This window comes from Odocoileus virginianus, chromosome 10 (genome assembly GCF_023699985.2).
Source record: "Odocoileus virginianus isolate 20LAN1187 ecotype Illinois chromosome 10, Ovbor_1.2, whole genome shotgun sequence".
In the NCBI taxonomy this organism is placed as follows: Eukaryota; Metazoa; Chordata; class Mammalia; order Artiodactyla; family Cervidae; genus Odocoileus; species Odocoileus virginianus.
Window position 1 is genome coordinate 3930898 of NC_069683.1, and position 25028 is coordinate 3955925.

The 25028-nt window shown below is 36.8% G+C and overlaps 2 protein-coding genes across 2 annotated transcripts; both read left to right on the forward strand.

Annotated features, from left to right (window-relative positions):
• Positions 1-13802: 13802 nt before the first annotated feature.
• LOC110144569 (olfactory receptor 8J3-like) lies at positions 13803-14726 on the forward strand. The gene has a single exon (XM_020904511.2). The coding sequence runs from the start codon at positions 13803-13805 to the stop codon at positions 14724-14726; it is 924 nt and encodes a 307-aa protein (XP_020760170.2).
• Positions 14727-21118: 6392 nt separating this feature from the next.
• On the forward strand, positions 21119-22051 carry LOC110144585 (olfactory receptor 8J3-like). Its single transcript, XM_020904525.2, has one exon. It carries the CDS (start codon positions 21119-21121, stop codon positions 22049-22051), a length of 933 nt encoding a protein of 310 aa, XP_020760184.2.
• The last annotated feature ends 2977 nt before the right edge of the window (positions 22052-25028 follow it).

Consider the following 25028-nt stretch of genomic DNA (forward strand, 5'->3'; position numbering starts at 1 on the left):
CTGTTCCTTGTTAAATCTCATACAGGTTTCTAAGGAGACTGGTCAGGTGGTCTGGTGTTATCATCTCTTTAAAAATTTTCCACAATTTGTTGTGATCCACATAGGCAAAGGCTTTCAGTTAATCAATGAAGCAGAAATAGATGTGTTTTTTTTCCTGGAATTTCCCTTGGCAATTTGATCTTTTGTTCCTCTGCCTTTTCTAAACCCAGCTTATAATCTGAATGTTCTTGATTCAAGTACTGCTGAAGCCTAGCTTGAAGGATTATGTGTATACAGTCATTTACTAAAGTGACATAAATATTTTGAAAATTCATAGCAATGATAACCTAGGTTAGAGACGACTGATACACTCTAGGGTTAACTGACCTTTCGTCATGTATATCTTGCCTTCTTCATCAGCTTGTATACACAGATCCAGTATTTTGCAGGAACTCTGTGCTAGCAAAATGCTTCATCTTTTGTACTTACTCAGGGCTTCTCTGGTAGCTCATGATAGAGAATCTGCCTGCAATGCGGGAGAACTGGGTTCAATCCCTGGGTGGGGAAAACCCCCTGGAGAAGGGAATGGCTATCCACTCCAGTATTCCTGCTTGGAGATTTCCATGGACAGAGGAGCCTGGTGGGCTACAGTCCATGGGGTTGCAAAGAGTCAGACATGACTGAGTGACTAACACACAACAAATGAACAGATTCCTTATACATTAGTGCTACCGTAGCTGTTTGAACAGACAATTTTTAAAAGGTTATAAACACTACCCCAGTTATTTTGATTCATTCTAGCATTCAAAGTGAAAATTTGGGGGAATTAAATCAAAATGTGAACCAGAGTCTCTTTATCTTAGACTTATGTATTTTATTTATTTGTCCTTTCATTAATGTACTCTGATTTACTTTATTAAGAATGTGTTACCACAAAAGGAAAAAAAAAAAAACTATCCCTGTGAGATGATGGATATGTTAATTAGGTGATTATGATAATATTTCACCTTTATACATGTACATCAGAATATCATATTTGCACACTGGAAATATATACACATTTTATTTATTAATTTTAATATTATAAAAATAGAAAAAATTAACTTTTTAAAATAAATCAATGAAATAAAATATAAAAAATTAAATTACAAAGCACACTATTGCATTCTCCAAGAACATTAATTTTACTTGCTACAGTACCTTTGGACCCTGTCTGTAAGTATTTTTATTGTCATGAATAAATTTTATTTTCTAGAGAAACACTTTATATTGTACTGTAGACATTTTTGGTCACATATTTTCCCCAAATTATATCATTTCCTTTACTTTTCACAATCCATAAATGAAGTTAAATAATATTAAAAGCATCTTTAGTTTCATCCACATAGGAAAGCCTTAAAAAAACCATGATACATCATATTCCCTACAATTTACTTTCCTAATTTGAGAATGCATCACATTATCCTTCTTAGTTAATAAAAGTTTCTTTTTAAAATTTTTATTGAAAATTAATACAATAATGCATGGCAATTAACAAAATGATACATGATACAATACTATTATGATGATATTAAGTTAATACCTTGAATTGACTTCAGCAGGACAGATTTCAAGAAGCAAGATTTCTACAGCAGGACCCTTAGAATAATTATGTTTATCATATTGTGACACTTTATCACAGCATACAGCTGTGGAGTATACATTGATCTCTTTTTGTTTGGATATTCTTCGACTGATGGACCTAGTTGTTTGCAGCTTTCTATTTCTTTGCCACTATAAAAATTGCTGTAATAAATAGCTTTGTACTTATAACATGATACACTGTTGCTTTTTGTTTATAAAATAGATGCATAAGTGTTCTTCCACATTCTAACTGTGTTGTTGGTAAATTACCTATTTGCATAATAATTTAAAATAAAAAATAAAATGCTAATAAAAAGTACATGCTTTGTGATAGAGTGTGGACTGATTCACTATAAAGAGACATTGAGGAACATTTCAGGATGGTGGAAATTCTCTCTTATTGGGAGCAGTAGTAGCAAGCCATCATTTTTCAAGGTCAGACATACATACTTCACATTTTTTTATATTCTATTGTGCCTAAAATATACCCTATTAATGTCTTTAAAATGTAATATGATCTTTTCAAAACTATTTTTACTTTTTTAGACACTTTTCTAGAATTTTTATATAATCTGTATAGACAAAGATTTAAAGGATATATAAAATTATATTAAATATATATCTATAATCATTGCATAAACTTTCAAATTGTACACATAGTTTATAGTATTTCTCTATACTGATAATACTCTCCTGACAATATTAACTTAATACCTTGAATTGACTTCATCAGAACAGACTTCAAGAAGAAAGGTTTCTACAGCAAGACCCTCAAATTATGTTTTTCAGATTGTGACACTTTTTCTTTATTAGGCCAGGCAGAACCTCTTCTCTTTGTCTATTTTTTCTTCCAAGTTGTTGTGGGCAGAATTGTGTCCCACTAAAATTTGTATGTTGAAGGCTCAATCCACAGTATCTCAGAGTCTAAGTGTATTTTGAGATAAGGCTTTTTAAAGAAGTAATTAGTTAAAACAAGTTACTAAAGTGAGCCCTAATCCAATATCATAGGTGTCCTTATAAGAAGAGGCTAAAACACATAGAGAGACACCAGACACTTCGATGTGCCCAAACCGAGTGACAGTCACATGAAGCTACAGCAGGAAGGGGACCATCTATATGCAAGCCAAGGAGAGATGCCCCAGAAGAAATCAAATCTGCTAACCTCCTACTCGTAGACTTTATTTGTTAATTTTTTTTTAAGATTTTTTGATATGTGTGCTTATTTGCTCAGTTGTGTCTGACTCTTTGTGACCCTTTGGGCTGTAGCCCTCCAGGCTCCTCTGTTCGTGGGAGGTTTTAGGCAAGAATTCTGGAGTGGGTTGCCATTTTCCTCCCCCAGGAATATTCTGGCCCAGAGATTGAACTCGTACTTCCTGTATTGGCAAGAGATTCTTAGCCTGCTGAGCCATCAGGGAAGCCATTTTTTATATGAACTGCTTTTAAAATCTTCATTGAATTCGTTACAACATTGCTTCCATTTTATGTTTTGCTTTTTTTGGCCCATAGGCATGTGGGATCTTAACTCCTTGACCATGGATAAAGCCCACACCTCCTGTGTGTGAAGTCTTAACCAGTGGACCACTAGGGAAGTCCCTTGATCATGGGCTTTTAGACTCCAGAACTGAGAACACATATTTCTTTTATCTAAAGAAACCTGTTTTTGGTATTTTTGTTATAGCTGCTTAAGCAAATGAATACATTTTTCATCTTTATTTATTTACCCCATGAGGTGGGCTTCCCAGTGCCTCAATTGTAAAGAGTCTGCCTTTAATACAGGAGACACAAGTTTGATCCCTGGGTCAGGAAGTTCCCCTGGAGAAGGAAAGGGAAACGCACTCCAGTGTTCTTTCTTGGGAAATCCCATTGACAGAGAAGCCTGGCAGGTTACAGTCTATAGGGTCACAAAAGATTTGGACATGACTTAGTAGCTAAACAACAATAAAACCTTACTAGATAACCATCCCAATGTATCTTTTCTTGTGTTCTTACAGAATATACATGACTGTTCCATGTGCATATATCTATATTTTATATAAATCACATTTTGTCATTTACTCCAACTTCCAGCTTTAAATTTAAGGCCTAAAAGGGAAAATAATATGACCAAAAAAAAAAAAAAAAAAAAAGTGTTGTTACAAAGAGAACTTAAGCCCCAAAGCTGATAATTTCTCCTGGGCATTTTTCTTTCTACATGATTCTCTTAGTTTTTAAATGCATGAAAATATATGTCTAAAGTATTTAGTGTTTAAAAAAATTGTGTGATAGGAAATTTATAGACATTAAATAAAGGCTTTAGTTTCAAATATTGTATTTGATCCTTGCCTAGAATTTATCATCTACATTTTTTCACTGGAAATACAATTATAAAGAAAGGATTAAAATAATATTTTTAGTATAGAATATTTTTTGGAGGAGATAGCCTCACCTTTAATATCCAATTTATCCTATTCTTGAAATAATGATTATGCTAAATTGCATTCTTTGAAGTAAAACTAAGAAACAAACAGAAACAGTGTCATATGAAAACAAAATGTGTAGATGGAGTTTGTCTATTTCATTGTTAGTCCATTGGTTTCTAGCTCTTTGGTCTGCATTTTTGTGGTAATGAGTCGCTGAATATAGGTACACGTTAATCAGACGTCATGGAGTTGAACTCATTTCAATAATATAGGTCATACTGCCAGCAAGGAAAAAAAAAAAAAAGAAGAAGACTTAAGAATGTCTGGTTGAACTCCTTGGGGGAGATCTTATGAAAGAGCAAATCCCAAATGGCATCTTCCCAAAGGATGCAAAAGACAATTTGTGGATATCAGAATCACCTGTGTTTTAGTTAGGTTCTCAAAGCTTCATAGAGCACCACCAACTCTCACCGACACAGTAACATAGACATTCTCACTGAGAGGCTGAAACAGATGTGCCTTAGAGGTGGGTAGAAAATGTTTATCTTATTTTGGTATAATGGCCTTCCAAAGATTGAAATCTACACCTTAAAGTGCATGACTTCACTTTCATTTTGGAAGGCATCAGACATTGCGTATGATCAAATAATACAATACCAAGTAAAGCTTATTTCTAAGATTTATAACATTTTTGGAGAAAACAGGTTACTAAAAATCATCTAGCTGTTTATATTTCAAATTTACAACTGGTAATATTAGATATTGTATGCTTATACCAACATTGAAACAATGGATTTTTGCTCACTAAGATTATATCATAGTTTAGTTTCTGCAATATTAACTAAAATGAAAAATTCATCTTTCACATACATACACAAAAAAAAACTTGTGAAGGAAAACTGAGTACAGAATCACCCAAACTTTAAATGATGATTCTTTTTGAGAATACAGTGATATACCACCAATTTTCTTAAGAAAATTTCCATTAACTTTGGCAATATATTCAATACAGTAGAGGTAAATATATATATATATAAACATAATATATAACCAATGCTATAATAATATATATTTAGATAAATCATCTATGTACAATAAAATTAATCTGACACCATTTTACTCAAGAAGTTTTCAGAAAGACTTCAGTTTGAAGAGACAGTGCATAAACAGGATTAAAACATTAAGAACTGCAGACCCCTAAATTTCTGGTTTGATAGGACAAGGCTTTCTGTAACATTCTCAAGGAGAAAACAAAACCCAGGAAAAAAGAAAATGCTCATTTACTGGGATGCCTTTAGTTCAAGTAACCCAAAATAAAATATCTGAAATAAATTTACTTAAAAAGAAAAAGCCTTGGGGACATCCCTGGCGGTCCAGTGGTTAAGACTTTGCTCCCCCGTGCAGGGGGCGCAGGTTCGATCCCTGGTTGGGGAGCTAAGAACCCACATGCCTGGCGGCCAAAAACCAAAACATGAAACGGAAACAGTATCGTAACAAATTCAATAAAGACTTTAAAAGTGGTCCACATTAAAAAAAAAAAATCTTAAAAAAAAAGCCTTATAATTTTATAAGATAAATTTCTAAGTACATGGAGAAAATTACTACATATATGTGTGTGTGTGTGTGTGTGTGTATAATTACTTCTCCTTAGTCATAAACATTGTTGCTAATTTAAAGATAATTTCCCTCTCTTTTAGCCTTCCTATTACTAATTAGTGCTCATAAGAAGACTGAAAATGCCTAGAGTATGATCAGGAATGACATTTTTCAATACTACAAGTTCAAGTTTTATAGCCTTATTTGAGGTAACATTCATTTGCAGTTTCTGGTAGCATGGGGTAACTACTGCAAATGATGAGCAATCTTTTTTTCAGATAATAAGGTACTTCTCACCAATCTATGTATTTGAAGAATCAATATGAATATGGATACAAAAGGCCAGAGATCCTAATAAAATCCAAATTCCCTACTTAGGCACTTTATCTTCTGCCAGAAATGCTGTAACACTGCTTAACTTATTCTTAAAATTTTACTCCTCCCTTCCAATTTCTACCCCTTCCAATCATACAATTTCTATACTTTCCAATCATATAATTCATTATCCTTATAACAGCAAGAATAATCTTTTTTAAATTTAAATCTGACCTTATTATTCACCTACATTAAAACCTATCAGTTTTACAATTTACTAGAAAAAAAATTATAATATTTATTGTGACCTTAATTATCTGATTTTATGGATTTTATTTTCAGATTTTCAATGTATCCTGGTATAAGGTAGTAAAATAAGAAAAATAATATGAACCTGATTGTGGAATGTATTGAAAATGAGGCTAAAGATACTTCAATTATTCTAAAAAGCAAAGCTTAGAATGCATGAATTAATAAATCAAAAGTTGTGATCCTGCCATTTGCCTACCAGCTAATCTGAGAATCAGATTAGCAGAGCGACCATTAAGAATAACAGTCAATAACTGTGTTAATGACCCAGGGAAGTCTAGACCTAAGAAAGAAAAAGGGGGTGCTTAGAATGGCAATGTATTACAGAAATTGCCAAATACTTCAATGTGGAACCTTGAATAAGAAAATTAGAGGATGAATAGAATGTTTGTGATCTAAAATAGTTGTTTTTTGAAATGTAAATTTGCAATTTAAGATAAAGTATATAACCAGTGAGGCATTAGACTTTAGCAGAAATACAGGAGCTGATATAACTTGGAAGCTTTTGTTTGGGCTGATAGTTGATATGTTTGCCAAGGGAGACAATGGAAAGACTGACAGTTGCAGACAAAGCATTAAAGATTGTAAACATGGAGAAGACAAGACAAACAAAAGAAATAGGCATGGTGGGGACAGGGGGAACACAGAAGCAATATTTTGTAGCTCAGTGTCTGAGGGCAAAAAAAGCTAGAATCTCAAAATAGTGGGTTGTCCGCAGTGTAAAATGATGGAGGTTGATTAAGGAACATATTAGAAGTTTTTCTTAGAACTTTTAACAAATAATTTTGAAATAAAAAAAATATATAGTATACCTATCAAGGTTGATATTTTCTTAAGTACCTGTGAGACTAATCACATCAAATGTGTCCCAGACTTAAATATTAATTTGCCTGAATGTTTTATAAATGTCTCATTAGTACCTAAAACTTAATATGTTCAAAATATCACTTTGATCACTTCATTTTAAATCATATCTTTTAATATTTGAAAAATGTCATGGGCAATGACCTACCTGTGAAAAGATCACAAAAGTCTTTCCTGTTCCTTCAGTTCTGTCACTCAGTCATGTATGACTCTTTGTGACCCCATGGACTGCATCATGCCAGGCCTCCCTGTCCATCACCAACTCCCAGAGTTTACCCAAACTCATGTCCATTGAGTCAGTGATGCCATCCAACCATCTCATCCTCTGTCGTCCCCTTCTCCTCATGCCTTCAATCTTTCCCAGCATCAGGGTCTTTTCCAGTGAGTCAATTCTTCCCATCAGGTGGCCAAAATAGTGGAGCTTCAGTTTGAGCACTAGTCCTTCCAATTCAGGACTGATTTCCTTTAGGATGGACTGTTTGGATCTCCTAGCAGTCCAAGGAACTCACAAGAGTCTTCTCCAACACCACAGTTCAAAAGCATCAATTCTTTGGCACTCAGCTTTCTTTATAGTCCAACTCTCACGTCCACACATGACCACTGGAAAAACCCTAGGCTTGACTAGATGGACCTTTGTTGGCAATATAATGTCCCTGCTTTTTAATATGCTGTCTAGGTTGGTCATAAGTTTCCTTCCAAGGAGTAAACATCTTTTAATTTCATGGCTGCTGTCACCATCTGCAGTGATTTTGGAGCCCAGAAAAATAAAGTCTGTCACTGTTTCCACTGTTTCCCCATCTATTTGCCGTGAAGTGATGGAACCAGATGCCATGATCTTCTCTGAATGTTGAGCTTTAAGACAACTTTTTCACTCTCCTCTTTCACTTTATCAAGAGACTCTTTACTTCTTCTTCACTTTCTGTCATTAGGGTGGTGTCATCTGCATATCTGAGGCCATTGATATTTCTCCTGGCAATCTTGGTTCACGCTTTATCCAGCTCAGTGTTTCTCATGATGTACTCCACATATAAGTTAAATAAGCAGGGTGACAATATACAATATACTCCTTTTCCTATTTGGAACCAGTCTGTTGTTCCATGCCCAGTTCTAACTGTTGCTTTCTGACCTGCATACAGATTTCTTAAGAGACAGGTCAGGTGGTCTGGTATTTGAATCTCTTGAAGAATTTCCCAGAGTTTGTTGTGATTCACATAGTAAAAGGCTTTGGCATAGGCAATAAAGCAGAAGTAAATATTTTTCTGGAACTCTCTTGCTTTTTTGATGATTCAGGGGATGTTAGCAATTTGATCTCTGATTTCTGTCTTTACCAAAACCGGCTTGAACATCTGGAAGCTCACGGTTCAGGTACTGCTGAACTTCTCAGCTGCAGCACCGGAGCAGCAGTTGCATAGCATGGAGCAGCCGTGAGGACATACCCCACATCCAAGGTCAGAGGAACTCCAGCAAGATGGCAGAAGGGGCAAATTCACTTTTAGAATCGAGCCCCATTACCTCCAGAGACACTCAGAGGGCTCAAACAAATCTTGTGTGCACTAGAACCCAGAGACTCCACAGAGACCGAGACAGAACTGTATTTGAGCATCTCCTGCGGAGGTCCAGGTCAGCAGTGGCCTGCCACAGGGGCAGGGGCTCTGGGTGCAGCAGACCTGGGTATGACACAAGCCGTCTTGGAAGAGGTCACCAGTAACCCTATCAGAAAGCTGCCAGAACTTACACAGGACTGGGAAAAATATTCTTGGAGGGCACAAACAGACCGTGTGCACCAGGACCCAGGAGAAAGGAGCAGTGACCCCACAAGAGACTGACCCAGACTTGCCTGTGAGTGTCCAGGAGTCTCCAGCAGAGGCGTGGGTCGGTGCTGGCCTGCTGCAGTGTTGGGGGCACTGAGTGTAGCAGTGTGTGCATGGGCCCTTTGGAGGAGGTCACCATTATATTCTTTACCTACACCACAGTTTGGCTCCAGATAAATAGCAGTGAGGGAACACAGCTCTACCCACCAACAGAAAATTGGATAAAAGATTTACTGAGCATGGCCCCACCCATCAGAACAAGACCCAGTTTACCCCTCAGTCATTCTCTCCCATCAGGAAGCTTCCATAAGCCTCTTATCCTTCCCCATCAGAGGGTAGACAGGCTGAAAACCACAATCACAGAAAACTAACCAATCTAATCACACACACAACAACCTTGCCTAACTCAATGAAAATATGAACCATGCCCTGTAGGGCCACCCAAGATGGATGGGTCACGGTGGAGAGTTCTGACAAAATGTGGTCCACTGGAGAAGGGAATGGCAGACTGCTTCAGTATTCTTGCCTTGAGAACCCCATGAACAGTATGAAAAGGCAAAAATATAGGACACTGAAAGATGAACTCCCCAAGTCAGTAGGTGTCCGATATGCTACTGGAGATCAGAGGAGAAATAACTCCAGAAAGAATTAAGAGATGGAGCCAAAGCAAAAACAATATCCAATTGTGGATGTGACAGGTGGTGGAAGCAAAGCCTGATGCTGTAAAGAGTAATATTGCATAGGAACCTGGAATGTTAGGTCCATGAATCAAGGCAAATTGGAAGTGGTCAAACAGGGGATGGCAAGAGTGAACATTGACATTCTAGGAATCAGTGAACTAAAATGGTCCGGAATGGGGGAATTTAACTCAGATGACCATTATATCTACTACTGTGGGCAGGAATCCCTTAGGAGAAATGGAGTAGCCATCATGGTCAACACAAGAGTCTGAAATGCAGTACCTGGATGCAATCTCAAAAACAACAGAATGATTTCTGTTCATTTCTAAGGCAAACCATTCAATATCAAGGAGTCCAAATCTATGCGTTCTATGAAGACCTACAAGAGCTTATATAACTAACACCAAAAAAAGATGTTCTTTTCATTATAAGGGAATGTAATGCAAAAGTAGGAAGTCAAGAAACACCTGGAGTAACAGGCAAATTTGGCCTTGGAGTACAGAATGAAGCAGGGCAAAGGCTAATAATGTTTTTCCAAGAATATGCACTGGTCATAGCAAACATCCTCTTCCAACAACCCAAGAGAAAACTCTACACATGGACATCACCAGATGGTCAACAACAAAATCAGACTGATTATATTCTTTGCAGCCAAAGATGGAGAAGCTCTATAGAGTCAGCAAAAGCAAGATCGAGAGCTGACTGTGGCTTAGATCGTTAACTCCTTATTGCCAAATTCAGACTTAAATTGAAGAAAGTAGGGAATACCACTAGGCCATTCATGTATGACCTAAATCAAGTCCCTTTCCTGTTCCTAATGTAACACAAATTATGTCACAGATATTATCTTTTTTCTTCTTTCAATTATTCAATTTACCTCTTCTATTTCCAAGTTTTCTACTTTGGTTCCCTCATTACCCACCTACCCAACATCCTATCAGTGTTTTACAATTTACTTAGAAAAAAATCCAAATATTTATTGTGACTTATATTATCTGACTTTACTAATACTCACTATTAATCAGTCATTCTGGCCTTAAAGGAAACACTAACCTCTATTAAGTTCCCATGAAACAAACAAACAAAAACAAAAAAAAATTTTCTATCTCAGGTCAGCATCTTTAGGAAATACACTCTTTCTTATAATCCTGAATGTATTTCTTAAGGATTTCTGGAATCCTGGGATATTCTTCCTGTGATTTATTCAGTATTTGATTGCTTCTTATTTTTTTAGGTTTTAGTTGAAATTTCACCCTCAGAATGGAATTCTCTTAACAACATCTAAGAAGTAATTCTCCCAGGTTATCTTGATACATCATTTTTGTGTAATTTACTTATGGTATTTACAGCAATCTACAGTTATCTTGTTTAAGTGTTTTATTCTAGCCCTTTGTTTCTTTCTCATTATTGGAATAGTAGGTCCAGAGATAAGGGGCAAAAAAAGTAACTGAAACTCTAATATCTCGTGGAGCAAGTAGGAAACAAATAAGATTATATTGTTGTTGTTCAGTTGCTAAGTTGTGTCCAGCTCTTTGTGACCCCATGAATCACAGCATGCCAGGCTTCCCTCTCCTCACCCTCTCCCAGAATTTGCTTAAACTCATGTCCATTGAGTCGGTGATGCCATCCAACTATCTCATCCTCTGTCACCCCCTCCTCCTCCTTCCCTCAGTCTTTCCCTGCATTGGGTTCTTTCCCAATGAGTCAGCTCTTTGCATCAGGTGGCCAAAGTATCGGAGCTTCAGCATCAGCCCTTCCAATGAATATTCAGAGTTGATTTCCTTTAAAATCAACTGGTTTGATCTCCTTGCTGTCCAAGGGACTCTTACAAGTCTTCTCCAGCACCACAGTTTGAAAGTGTCAATTCTTGGACGCTCAGCCTTCTAGTATGACTCAAAGTAGTGAAGAGGAAGAATGATTTGGAGTCAGAAATGACTAATATCAAAGACTCAAAACTGTTTGGTGTTATTACTGCCTTATTTCTTCAATTGTTTTTATATCACTGCTTCATTTTTTATTTCATTACAGAATTTTTTTTTTAATCTTCTTTAGGAGAAGAGTTATCAGTGATTCTTGTCTTTTACTGATCAGGCATTTATGATACATATATTTTAAAAATCACTTTACTGAGTTATGTTTGAGATAGAAGAGCTGTATGTGGTTAATGTATAAAATTTGATGAATTTGAAGATAAGTATATATTAGTGATGCAGTTACCAAAAATCTATGCCATAAACATATCCACCATTCCCAAAAGTATCATCCTGCCCATTTTATTATTATGATTATTTTATACATATGCAAAAAAGATAATTAACTTTTTGTTAAAGGGTAGATCTTATATTAAATGATGAAATAGTGTTGATTCTCTGGATCTAAATTTTACCTTTTCATATAAGAGATTGTGATAGAATATTTAAGGCCACAGACCATTACTGAAATCAATTAAAAGTGAGAAGGGACTATAATTGGCTTAGTTAGTAACAGGGAGCCATCCTTCAAGCAGATATTTCTAGGAAAATATTATATTATAATTCCATGCTGATTCTTTGGCAACTATATGCAATGTAATTTTCAGAGAAGCCTAATGAAAATAAAATGTTTAGCATTATTACAGCAATGAAAATTATCAAAAGTGTAAAAATGACAGAATTTGCAATCTCAGTCTACATTTAATAAATGTTAGTACAAGGATGGAATAAAGGAAAGAGGGCAGAATAGTGATTGGATCAATGGTACAGTGGTGAAGAATACACCTGCTAATGCAGGAGACATTGGTTTGATCCATGGATCAGGAAGATCCTCTGGAGGAGGAAATAGCAACCCACTCTAGTATTCTTGCCTGGAAAATTGGAGGGAGAGAGGAGCCTGACAATTTACAGTCCATGGGGTCACAAAAAAAGAGTTGGACATGATTTAGCAACTAAATAATATTTAAAAATGACTAGATCATGAATTATTCAGAAGAAGCAAATATTTTCAAATTAGAGATCACAAGGAACATTCAGTTCAGTTCAGTTTAGTTGCTCAGTCATGTCTGACTCTTTGCGACCCCATGAATCGCAGCACACCAGGCCTCCCTGTCCAACACCAACTCCCAGAGCTTACTCAAACTTATGTCCATAGAGTCGGTGATGCCATCCAGTTATCTCATCCTCTGTCATCCCCTTCTCCTCCTGCCCCCAATCCCTCCCTGCATCAGGGTCTTTTCCAATGAGTTAACTCTTCACATGAGGTGGCCAAAGTATTGGGGTTTCAGCTTCAGCATCAGCCCTTCCAATGAACACCCAGGACTGATCTCCTTTAGGATGGGCTGGTTGGATCTCCTAGCAGTCCAAGGAACTCTCAAGAGTCTTCTCCAACACCACAGTTCAAAAGCATCAATTCTTCGGTGCTCAGCTTTCTTCACCATCCAACTGTCACATCCATACATGACCACTGGAAAAACCATAGCCTTGACTAAACGGACCATTGTTGGCAATGTAACGTCTCTGCTTTTTAATGTGCTATCTAGGTTGGTCATAACTTTCCTTCCAAGGAATAAGTGTCTTTTAATGTCATGGCTGCAATCACCATCTGCAGTGATTTTGGAGCCCAGAAAAATAGAGTCAGCCACTGTTTCCACTGTTTCCCCATCTATTTCCCATGAGGTGACGGGACCCGATGCCATGATCTTAGTTTTCTGAATGTTGAGCTTTAAGCCAACTTTTTCACTCTCCTCTTTCACTTTCATCAAGAGGCTCTTTAGTTCCTCTTCACTCTCTGCCATAAGGGTGGTGTCCTCTGCATACCTGAGGTGATTGATACTTCTTTCGGCCATCTTGATTCCAGCTTGCACTTCCTCCAGAACACCGGAAGCACACAACTAGTCAAGAGTTTCTCACACTCAGTGCAGAAGATATTGATATGATGCCATGATATGAATCATGGCTTTAAATATTTTCAAGCTAATAAGATATCTATAACTTAATAAAATTCAATGGATTGGATCTTTGGAATATTCATAGTGTTGGATGAGCTATTCAATTTGCCACACTCAAATATTCTCTTTAATAGATTATTTCAAATTTGATTTAATAGACCTAGAAACATGAGTTCAATAAATTCTTCAAGGAAATCTCATCCAAGGGGCGCTTTTACCATCTATTGACAGTCCTAGAAAATAATTCCTTAATTTCTAACCAAGTCTCTTTTTCTTTCATATAGATGACTTTCCAAACTCATACATGGCTAATGGAAATTTCAGTCGAGTCACTGAGTTTATTCTCACAGGAGTCTCAGAACATCCAGACCTCCAGATCCCACTCTTTTTTGTCTTCCTGGTCATCTATGGACTGACCGTGACAGGCAACCTAAGCATCATCACCCTCACCAGTGTGGACTCTCGACTTCAGACCCCCATGTATTTCTTCCTCCGGCACTTGGCCATCGTCAATCTTGGCAATTCAACTGTCATTGCTCCTAAAATGCTGGTCAACTTTTTAGTAAAAAAGCATACCACCTCCTTCTATGAATGTGCCGCCCAACTAGGAGGGTTCTTGGTTTTCATTGTGGCTGAAATTTTCATGTTAGCTGTGATGGCCTATGACCGCTATGTGGCCATCTGTAACCCCCTGCTCTACATGGCGGTGGTGTCTCGACGGGTCTGCTTTCTGCTAGTTTCCCTTACATACCTCTATAGCTTTTCCACAGCTATTGTAGTTTCATGTTGTGTATTTTCTATGGCTTATTGTTCTTGCAATGTAATCAATCATTTTTACTGTGACACTGTCCCTCTGATATCTTTGTCTTGCTCTGATACTTCATTACCAGAAACAGTAGTATTCATATCTGCATCTACAAACTTGATGTTTTCCATAACTGTAGTTGTAGCATCTTATTTCAACATCATTTTGTCCATTCTAAGGATACGTTCATCAGAAGGAAGGAAAAGAGCCTTCTCCACATGCACTTCACATATGACCGCTGTGTCAGTCTTCTATGGAACTCTGCTTTTTATGTATTTGCAGCCTCGAAATAACCACTCACTGGATATTGACAAAATGGCCTCCGTGTTTTATACGCTGGTGATTCCCATGCTGAATCCCATGATTTACAGCCTGAGGAACAAAGACGTGAAGGCTGCCTTGAGGAAATTTCTGACCAATTAATAATGTAGTGTTAGAACTCTATAGGTCACTGAAGAGATGGTTAAGACAGGCTGCCACTTTGTGGAATATAGTCTGAACAACATTTGAAGCTAAAGGAATGAATGACTTTCCCATTTTGCAATTTCTGTTTTGAGAAAAGGTTCTAGTCCACACCTTTCAAACAGAACTCTTGAATACAAGCCCTTTTTTCTAATCTAAAAAGTGAAAAATTTGAGACATCAGCCACAGAAATTTTGGGGGTGAATTGGAAAAAGAGCTAGTGAAAGTAAGGTTCATATTATTTGTATAAAATCTGTGCAAGTCACTGGTCTTGAGGCACATAGGTGTGGAGATCTCAGTATCCCAGGAAAGATTGTGTGTGTGTGTGTGTGTGTGTGTGTGTGTTCACATGTTCAGTCATGTCTGACACTTTGAGACCCCATGGACTGTAGCCCGCCAGGCTCCTCTGTCCAGTGAATTTTCCAGGCAAGAATATTTAAATGGATTGCAATTTCTTCCCCCAGGAGATCTTCCTGACCCAGGGATAATACCCACGTCTCCTGTGTCTCCTGCAGGTGGATTCTTTACCACTGAACCACCCGGGAATCCCAGAGAAGGCTAAAAGTATAAAGAAATATTTATGTAACCACTCATGAGACAGAGTTTGGAGTTTGACACATCTTGTTAATTTTTTTCTAAAATAAAAAAAGAAAAGAACAAATAAAATCAACTCTCTTAAGATTATAGCAATATTTAGAAGTCTTCACAGTACAATGTCCCCATGTCTAACATAGACTCCAAGACCCTGGAACATCAATGTTATCAAGAAAATGAATGTAATCCCCGAAGTGACAACAGAGAGTGATTCCGTGTTCTCCTGCTCGCTTCTGTCTTCAGTGTCAGTCTGTGCTCCTTAGGTTGGGATTTTTTCAGCTTTATGTCCTCTCCTACCCACTTCATCTTCTTCATCCCAATCTGTTTTGTACACATGGGACTGTTTGGTGGGAGAGACTGTTCTGTCCTCTTTAGTGGTAGCAAAACTCTTCTTTGTAAAACTGCAAGATCATGGGTCAAAGTGCTAAACAGAAAAATTTAACAAAATAAAACTTATCAAATTAAATTTGAAAAACTAATTTTATCTATCACACTTATAAAAATTCTAAAAATAAATGAAAAGAAAAATCTCAATTAAAATAAACAAAATTTAGACATTTAAGATGGAGATATATGAATGAACAAGTATATAGAAAAGTATTCAGTATTATTAATCATCAAGTAAATGAAAATCAAACTCACAATACTATTTTTTCTCCCGGTTTCAACTTATAAATCTTTTTTTTTTTTAAATTTTGACTTCAAATATTGGCAAGTATGTGGGGATAGTATGGATTCTCATACATGGTTTTAAGTAATGAAAATGCAACAGTTAGTTTAGAAATCTGCAGTTTGTTATAAAGTTAAATATATAGATATCTATGTTCCAGTAATTTCCCTCATAGATCTATTACTAGGGAAATTAATACATCTATACACATGCATGCTAAGTCACTTTAGTTGCACCCAACTCTTTGAGACACTATGGACTCCTCTCTTCATTGAATTCTCCAGGGAAGAATACTGGAACAGGTTGCATGCCCTCTTCCAGAGGATCTTTCCAATCCAGGGATGGAAACTGCATCTCATCTCTTATGTCTCCTTCATTGGCAGGCAAGTTCTTTATCCCCTGGGAAGCCCCACATATATGCACATATACAGTTATATAGGAGTGTTAACACTAGACTTGTTACATCAAGCCAAACTTCAAATACCCATCAACAAGAGGATGGTTAAAGATGGGATATATGCATGTAGTCAATTACTGAACCTAGGTCTCCCACATTGCAGGTGGATTCTCTACCATCTGAGCCACCAGGGAAGCCCCTTGTATAAATGCAGCACAGATAACTTTCAATATTGCTTCCCTGGTGGCTCAGAGGTTAACGCGTCTGCCTGCAAGGCGGGAGACCTGGGTTCGATCCCTGGGTTGGGAAGATCCCCTGGAGAAGGAAATGGCAACCCACTCCAGTAATCTTGCCTGGAGAATCCCATGGACAGAGGAGCCTGGCGGGGTACAGTCCACAGGGTCACAAAAAAGTCAGACATGACTGAACGACTTCAGTTTCAGTTTATGCTGATTGAAAGACTGCTTATTTGAGACTGCTTATTGTGTGATTCCACTCATATGAAATTCAGAAACAGGGAAAATAAGCTTATAGCTGCAGTAAGTGGAAGTTGGACGATGTTGTTCAGCATTATAATAGGGATAGCCTAGGGTGTAGGGATATTTTGGGGGCATTTAAAATATCAGGGATCATTTTTGGTGTTGATAATGTTCTATATCTTGATTTAGGTATTAGGAACAAATGGCACATTTACTAAACCTTCCCCGTTTTTACATTTTAGATCCATCTTTAACTATATATGAATTCCCCTCAATTCTACATGAGGAAGTAATAGAGGAAGACAGCATGGGTAAATGTTATGAGAGGGAATATATTATCTTCTGTCATATTTCAATGCCTATGAAGTTGTGCTGAACATTATGCAAGAATGATGAGATAGCTCAGAAAACACTACCATTTAGACTGTTATTATTGTAACACATTACACTGCAAGAATTATGTGTTTGTCATATTAAAAGTCAATGTATATCACTCAAAGATGAGGTTTTAATTTCAAATCTTCTAGTCACCAATTACAAGTTTTTGATCAAATGATAGAGTTTGTCTTAAATTTGTGTCCTCTGAATGTGGGGATAGTAATATCTGTACCATATAGTTCAAATGATATATGTTTATTCCAGGGCCTACTACTCATTTTACTGCAAATAAAAAAAAAAATTAAAAAAAAAAACAGCTCTATGCAGTGATGATGATTCATTTACAATTTTATCACGACTTTTCAAACTGTTCCAGTTTTGTTGAAATAGAACTCGTACAGTAATGCTTTTAATGTTATTTAAATCACTGACTCTGTGAGTAAGTACTTTATGGCATGTAGGTCTCCATGGAACTCTACAGATCATCTATGCTGCTTTCTTCCTTTCCTTAAATTATTCCTTACAATTTTTCCACTAGAGAATAGGCAAAATATCCTGGAGAATTAGCAGGCACCACAGGCAATTTCTTTTTTAAATCTCTCAGATGATTTAAATTCCTTGCGACTTCCTCAGGGACATTACAAAGAAAGAGGAAAGCATATATTCTCCCTACCCAAAGAAATATCAGGAGAACATAACAGCAGAAAATCCAGTTCTTCATAAAGGTGAGCATATAAAAAATATTGATTTTGATAACAACTCGGGTGTTGGTAATTTCTTTTGATTCTTAGATTCTGACTAAGGACACTTTGAATGTCACTGACTGCTTATTCTTTACACCATAAAAATTTCATTATTTCCTTTGATAAATGGTTTCCCTGGAATAAGATGATAGTTTGAAAGGCATTAATCATATAACTTGACTATATGTCATATATTGTTTGATTTGTGAAAGTCAAAATTGGTATTTGGATATTGCAAGTGAAGAAGAAGTTACAGGTACCTGAAAATAATCATCACCAATTTAATCTAAGAGAATCCATTTATGTTAGGATTTCCAGATAAAATACAGAAAATTTAAATTCAAATCTCATATCAATAGCAAATACTTTTTAGTAAATACTTTTTAGTAAATACTTTTTAGTATTTGCTTAATATAATATTTGTTTTTTATAAATATACCCAATGTAATATTTGAAAAATAATAATTTAAACTATGTATTATTCATGAAACATTGTACATACCTAAAATAATTTTATTTATATTAAAACTGACTCTGAAGTTAAGTGAAGTGAAAGTTGTTCAGTCATGTCCAACTCTTTGTGACCCCATGGACTAAACAGTCCATGGAGTTCTCCAGGACAGAATATTCTGGGTATAACAGAGTGGGTAGCTGTTCCCTTCTCCAGGGACCTTCCCAACCCAGGGCTTGAACCCAAGTCTCCCACACTGCAGGGGAATTCTCTACCAGCTGAACCACCAAGGAAGCCCCCAAATAATTTTAATATATGGATATGCATATTCTTCAGTATAAAAATAACTTCCATGCATAAACTTGGATAATTTTTACTTGTTTGTTTTTCTTGCTGGTTTCTTAGCACTTGTTTGTTTGTTTTTCAGAAAAGATTTTACAAACTTAGTGATTATACTGGTAAAAAAGTATAATGATTTGTTAAGAGTTATGAGAAAGTCATGAACCCCACATAACTCCTAACTGCTATCACCAAGACTGAAGGTTGAAAAATCAGTCTTCCCACTGCATACTTTTTGTATTCTGTCTACTCTAAGTGTTAGTCCTCAATGGAAGGATATAAAATGTTGCACTAGGATATTAAAAAATGACTAGAGATACTTTTTTCCCAAATAAGAAGAATCGGAAGGGTATCCCTATCTATTTAAGACACTGAAGCAGTGTTTTTGGATAAATAACCAGAATTTGTAAGTTGAATCACATGGGGAATTGCTAATCAACAAATATAGTTTCATTTACATAAGATTGAAGAAGATACAGAGATCCACTGTACAATATAGTAACTCTAATTAACAACACTGTACAATTGACTCATAAATCATTTAATGGGGCAGATCACATGCTATATATTCTTAAAGCAGAAAATTAAAATCAAAATTAAAAAAGAGTGGGCAAGGTAAAAGAACCTGGAATTTCAGAAAGAGATAATTACTGACACTGAAAACGGAGACACCATCAGAAAGTATTAGAATAATCCCAGAACAGCTGAAGACTTCAGAGTTGTAGGACTGATACTAGTAATCTGAATCTCTTTGCTTAATCCAGTGTGTCTCTCTTTGTACAATGAAACCCATGACAACAGACGAGGCAACATCTGGTCCGTATCTCTGCGTGAGGAAGGAGTGGGACTCAGTAGAGAAACAGCCATTTCCTTCTCCAGGGGATCTTCCAGGGATCGAAACTGGGTCTCCTGAATTGCACGCAGATTCTTTACCACCTGGGCCACCACAGAAGCCTAGAGAAACAGCAGAAAGTACTATCTAGGGAAGAGGATTAGAACTGGCTCAGCAACCTTCACTATTGCCTTTCTTTCTCAACACCACTCCTTGGATTGGACTAGGTTCCTGGTTTGGTAAATCAGAACCTCTACAGCATAAGAGAAAATAACAGCTAAGAATAAAATGTTTATATTCTAGGTTATGTGCTTTTAGTTCAACTGGTACTTTTGAATGTCAGTAGGGAAACAGAAAGATTGAGATGAAAATTTAGAGTTCAAGCATTGAAACATGTATATTATCTAGGGTGAAACAGATCACCAGCCCAGGTTGGGTACATGAGACAAGTGCTCGGGCCTGGTGCACTGGGAAGACCCAGAGGGATCGGGTGGAGAGGGAGGGGGGAGGGGGGACTGGTATGGGGAATACATGCAAATCCATGGCTAATTCATTTCAATGTATAACAAAAACTACTGTAATGATGTAAAGTAATTAGCCTCCAACTAATTTAAAAAAAAAAAAAAAGAAATGATCACATAAAAAAAAAAAAAAAAAAAGAAAAGAAAATTTAGAGTTCAAAAAGGCTGGTCCAAAGTGATATGAATACAAAAAATGATATGTATCTGATTGTGGAATGCATTGAAAACAAGGCTAAAGCTTTTATCAATTATTCTAAAAATATCTCAGATTACATACTACCTAAAAGTTTTAATGACTATTATCTGCCTATCAGCTAATATGAATCACAACATGGAGACCAGAAGGATATAATAGTCTATGACAGTGTTAATACAAGCTTGATCTCAGGAGGTAGGTGAGGGGATGCTTAGGATGGAAAATATCATGAAAATTGACAAAAAAAAAAAAAAATACAATGTGGAACTCTGACAGAGAAAATTAGAGGATGGATACAATGTGCTTTACAGTGGTTGCTTTTTAACATTTTATTTTTTCCATTTAGGAAAACTATATGGGCTTCCCTCAAAGCTCAGTTGGTAGAGAATCTGCCTGCAATGCAGGAGACCTGGGTTCAATTCCTCGGCCGGGAAGATCTGCTGGAGAAGGAAATGGCAATCCACTCCAGTGTTCTTGTCTGGAAAATCCCATGGACAGAGGAGCCTGGGGGGCTACAGTCCACGGGGTCGCAAGAGTCAGACACAACTTAGTGACTAAACCAGCACATAAGCTGGAGTATACTAGATGTCAGCATAAGTAGAGGAGCTGATGTAGTTTGGAAACATGATTTCCGGAAAGCCCACTCCAGGAATTGTCCTTGCCATCTAATGACAATCCAAGAAAATAATTACTTGGAAGTTTGTAACCACATTTTCTTTTCTTCCCCAAATAGATTAATTTCCAAACAGTTACATGGCTCATGGAAATTTCACCCGAGTCACTGAGTTTATTCTCACAGGAGTCTCAGAACGTCCAGACCTCCAGATCCCACTCTTCTTTGTCTTCCTGGTCATCTATGGACTGACCGTGACAGGCAACCTAAGCATCATCACCCTCACCAGTGTGGACTCTCGACTTCAGACCCCCATGTATTTCTTCCTCCGGCACTTGGCCATCATCAATCTTGGCAATTCAACTGTCATTGCTCCTAAAATGCTGATCAACTTCTTAGTAAAGAAACACACCACCTCCTACTATGAATGTGCCATTCAGCTCGGAGGGTTCTTGGTTTTCATCGTAGCTGAAATTTTCATTTTAGCTGTGATGGCCTATGACCGCTATGTGGCCATTTGTAACCCCCTGCTCTACATGGCGGTGGTGTCTCGACAGGTCTGCTTTCTGCTAGTTTCCCTCACATACCTCTACAGCTTTTCCACATCGATTGTGACTTCCTTTTCTGTATTCTCAATGGCTTATTGCTCTCTCAATGTAATCAATCATTTTTACTGTGATATTGTCCCTCTCTTAGCCCTGTCCTGCTCTGATACATCCTTCCCAGAAACAGTAGTATTCATATCTGCATCTACAAACTTGATGTTTTCCATAACTGTAGTTGTAGCATCTTATTTCAACATCATTTTGTCCATTCTAAGGATACGTTCATCAGAAGGAAGGAAAAGAGCCTTCTCCACATGTGCTTCACATATGACCGCTGTGTCAGTTTTCTATGGAACTCTGCTTTTCATGTATTTACAGCCTCGAAATAACCATTCATTAGAAACTGATAAAATGGCTTCAGTGTTTTATACACTGGTGATTCCCATGCTTAATCCCCTCATCTACAGCCTGAGGAACAAGGACGTGAAGGCTGCCTTGAAGAGATTTCTGACAAATTCGTGCTGTTGATGTCTTTTTGAACTCTATAGGTCAATGAAGAGATGCTTAAGATAGGCTGCCATTGTGTGGAGGAGATTCTTACAGCATTAGAAGCCAAAGGAATGGGTTATTTTCTCATTTTGTAATTTCTCTCTTGAGGAAAGGTCCTAGTTTGCACCATTCAAATAGAAATCTTGAATACAACCCAGGTTTTCTGATCTAAAGAATAAAAATGTTTGAGTCAATAGTCACAGAATTTGGGGGCTGATTTGAAGGGAAAAAAAAGAGCCAATGAAAGTCAGATCCTTAATCTTTGTTTGAATTTTCCAGTTCACTTATCCTGATGCAGGTGCCTGTGGGAGGCAATTCTAGTACCCCAGACAAGGCTAAAATATGAACTAGTATTTATGAAATCACCCATGAGGTAGAGTCTGTAGTTTAACACAAACCTCGTTAATTCTAAAAAAGAGAAAGAACAAATAAAATCAACTCACTTAAGAAGATGGCAATATTCAGATATCTCCAGAGCAGAATGTCACTATATACAAAATAGACTCCAGATTTCCTAACACACCAGTGTATTCAATGCAACAAAATTAGAGTAATGTTTGAAGTGACAGGGCTTCCCTGGTAGCTCAGATGGTAAAGAATCTGCCTGCAATGTGAGAGATCTGAGTTCGATCCCTGGGTTGGGAAGATCCCCTGGAGGAGGGCAGGGCAATAGACTCCAGTATTCTTTGAGCTTTCCTGGTGTCTCAGAGGTTAAAGCGTCTGCCTGTCATGCGGGAGACCCGGGTTCGATCTCTGGGTCAGGAAGACCCCCTGGAGAAGGAAATGGCAACCCTCTCCAGTCCTCTTGCCTGGATAATCCCATGGACAGAGGAGCCTGGTCACCTATAGTCCACGGGGTCTCAAAGAGTTGGACAAGACTGAGCCACTTCACTTTCTTTTCTTTCTTTCTTTTGAAGTGATAACAGAGAGAGATTCTCAGTTTTCCTGCTTCCTTTCCTGTCTTCAGAATGTTCCTCTATGTGCCTCAGCTTGCAGTTTTATCAGTTTTATGGCCTCTCCTACCCACTTCATCTCCTGTATCCCAAACTGCTTTGTTTGGAACTTTTTGGTGGGAGAGGGTTTTCTGCCCTTCCTAAGGGTCGCCCAACTCTGCTTTGTATCACTGTAGCAACTTGAGACAGAATTTAACAGAAACATCAGAAACAAGAGAGTCTAGGGGGGGAAAAAAAATCTGAAAAAGTAGTTTTATCTAGCAAACTTTTAGTATTCAAACAATCAATAAAAAGGAGAAAACAATTAAAATGGGAAAATTTTAGAACTGTAAGATGTGGGTATATGAATAGCAAAGTACATAGAAAAGTGTCCACTTTCACTAGCCACCAAGTAAATGAAAATTCAACTCTCAATGAAATTATTTTATCCCAATTCCATTTATAAGTTATTTTTAAAATGTTTACATCAAATGTTGTCAAGGAGATGGGGCAAATAGAATCCCCATACATGGCTTTTTGGTAATGTAAAATGTTACTATAAGTTCAGAAAGTTAGCATGTTCTTATAAAGTTAAAAATGCAGCTGCTTATGTTACAGTAATTGCCTCTTAGATCTATAACTAGTAAAAATAATACATATATACACACATATGCTTTTATAAGGGTGTTTATACAAGATATTTTATAATAAACTAAAACTCAAGTATCTATTGGTAGGAGAACTAGTAAGATGGGATATATGTATGCAGAGGACTGTTATGCATCCATATAAACTCAGCACAGCTGAATTTCAAAATAATTAAGCTGAGTGCAAGATAGAGCTAAGAATATTTATTGTGTGGTTTCATTTATGTGAAATTCAGAAACAGGGAAAATGAGAGTAGGGATAGAAACCAGAGCAGCATTTGCTCTAGGTGAGAGCATGCTGTTTGGGAAGTTAAGGTCTGAGGGAAATTGCCTTTATGATGGGAGGAGACAAGAAGAGGGGGTTATAAAATATCAGGGAAATGTCTGTGGTGTTGAAATGTATTAGGTATTAGGAACAAATGGCACATTTTCCAAACTTACCCATTTGTACAATTTAACGCCGTCTTTTACTGTTTGCAAATTTTCCTCAATTCTAAAGCCAAAGGAATTCATAGAAGAAGAGAACATAGGTTAAATGTTATGAGAGGGAATGTATTTCCTTATATTAGATTTTATCTTCTATGAGGATATGTGAACATTATGCAAAAGTGGTAAATCTCAGCTCAGGAAACACTATGATTTAGACAACTATTATTGCAACACATTGCATTACAATAACTGTTATGTGTTTGTCATATGAAAAGAAAATCCATGTGTATAACTCATTTAAAGACAAGGCTTTAATTTCAAATCTTCTAGTCATCAATCACACACCTTTGGTCAAAGCACATGGTTTATCTGAGTGCAGCATCCTCTGAACCTGGGAATAGTAATATCCTCCTCATATAGGTTAAATGGTATATTTTTTAATGCAACACCCATGACAAATTTTTTACTGGAATAATAAATAGAAAAAATATATGCAATGGTAGTGATTAATTTGCAATCTTATCATGACTATTGAAACTTCCAATTTTGCAGCAATAAAGCACTTTAGTCTTTTTCACTGTTATTCTGACCATTGACTCTGTGTCAGTAATTGAGTACTTTTATGTCATGGGGGTCTCCATGTAACTGTAAAGATCATTATGCTGTTTTCTTCCTTTCTTTACATTATTCCTTACAACTTTTCACTAGAGATATAGGCAGGATATCCTGGAGGATAGGCAGGCACCCAGGCAGTCCTTTTTAAATCTCAGAAGATTTAAGCAAAATCATTTGAATAAGTCACATGCTATTGATACTTCCTCAGGAAACATCACAAAGAGACAGGAAAAGCATAAATTCTCTCTACTCAAAGAAAAGTCAGAGAAATATGAGAAGAGAAAATCCAATTCTTCATGAGTAGACAGAAATTGTTGATTTTGATTATCACCT

Bases quoted from the DNA above. Each gene is read 5' to 3' on its own strand.
- LOC110144585 (XM_020904525.2), top strand. From the start codon at position 21,119: ATGGCTCATGGAAATTTCACCCGAGTCACTGAGTTTATTCTCACAGGA.
- LOC110144569 (XM_020904511.2), top strand. From the start codon at position 13,803: ATGGCTAATGGAAATTTCAGTCGAGTCACTGAGTTTATTCTCACAGGA.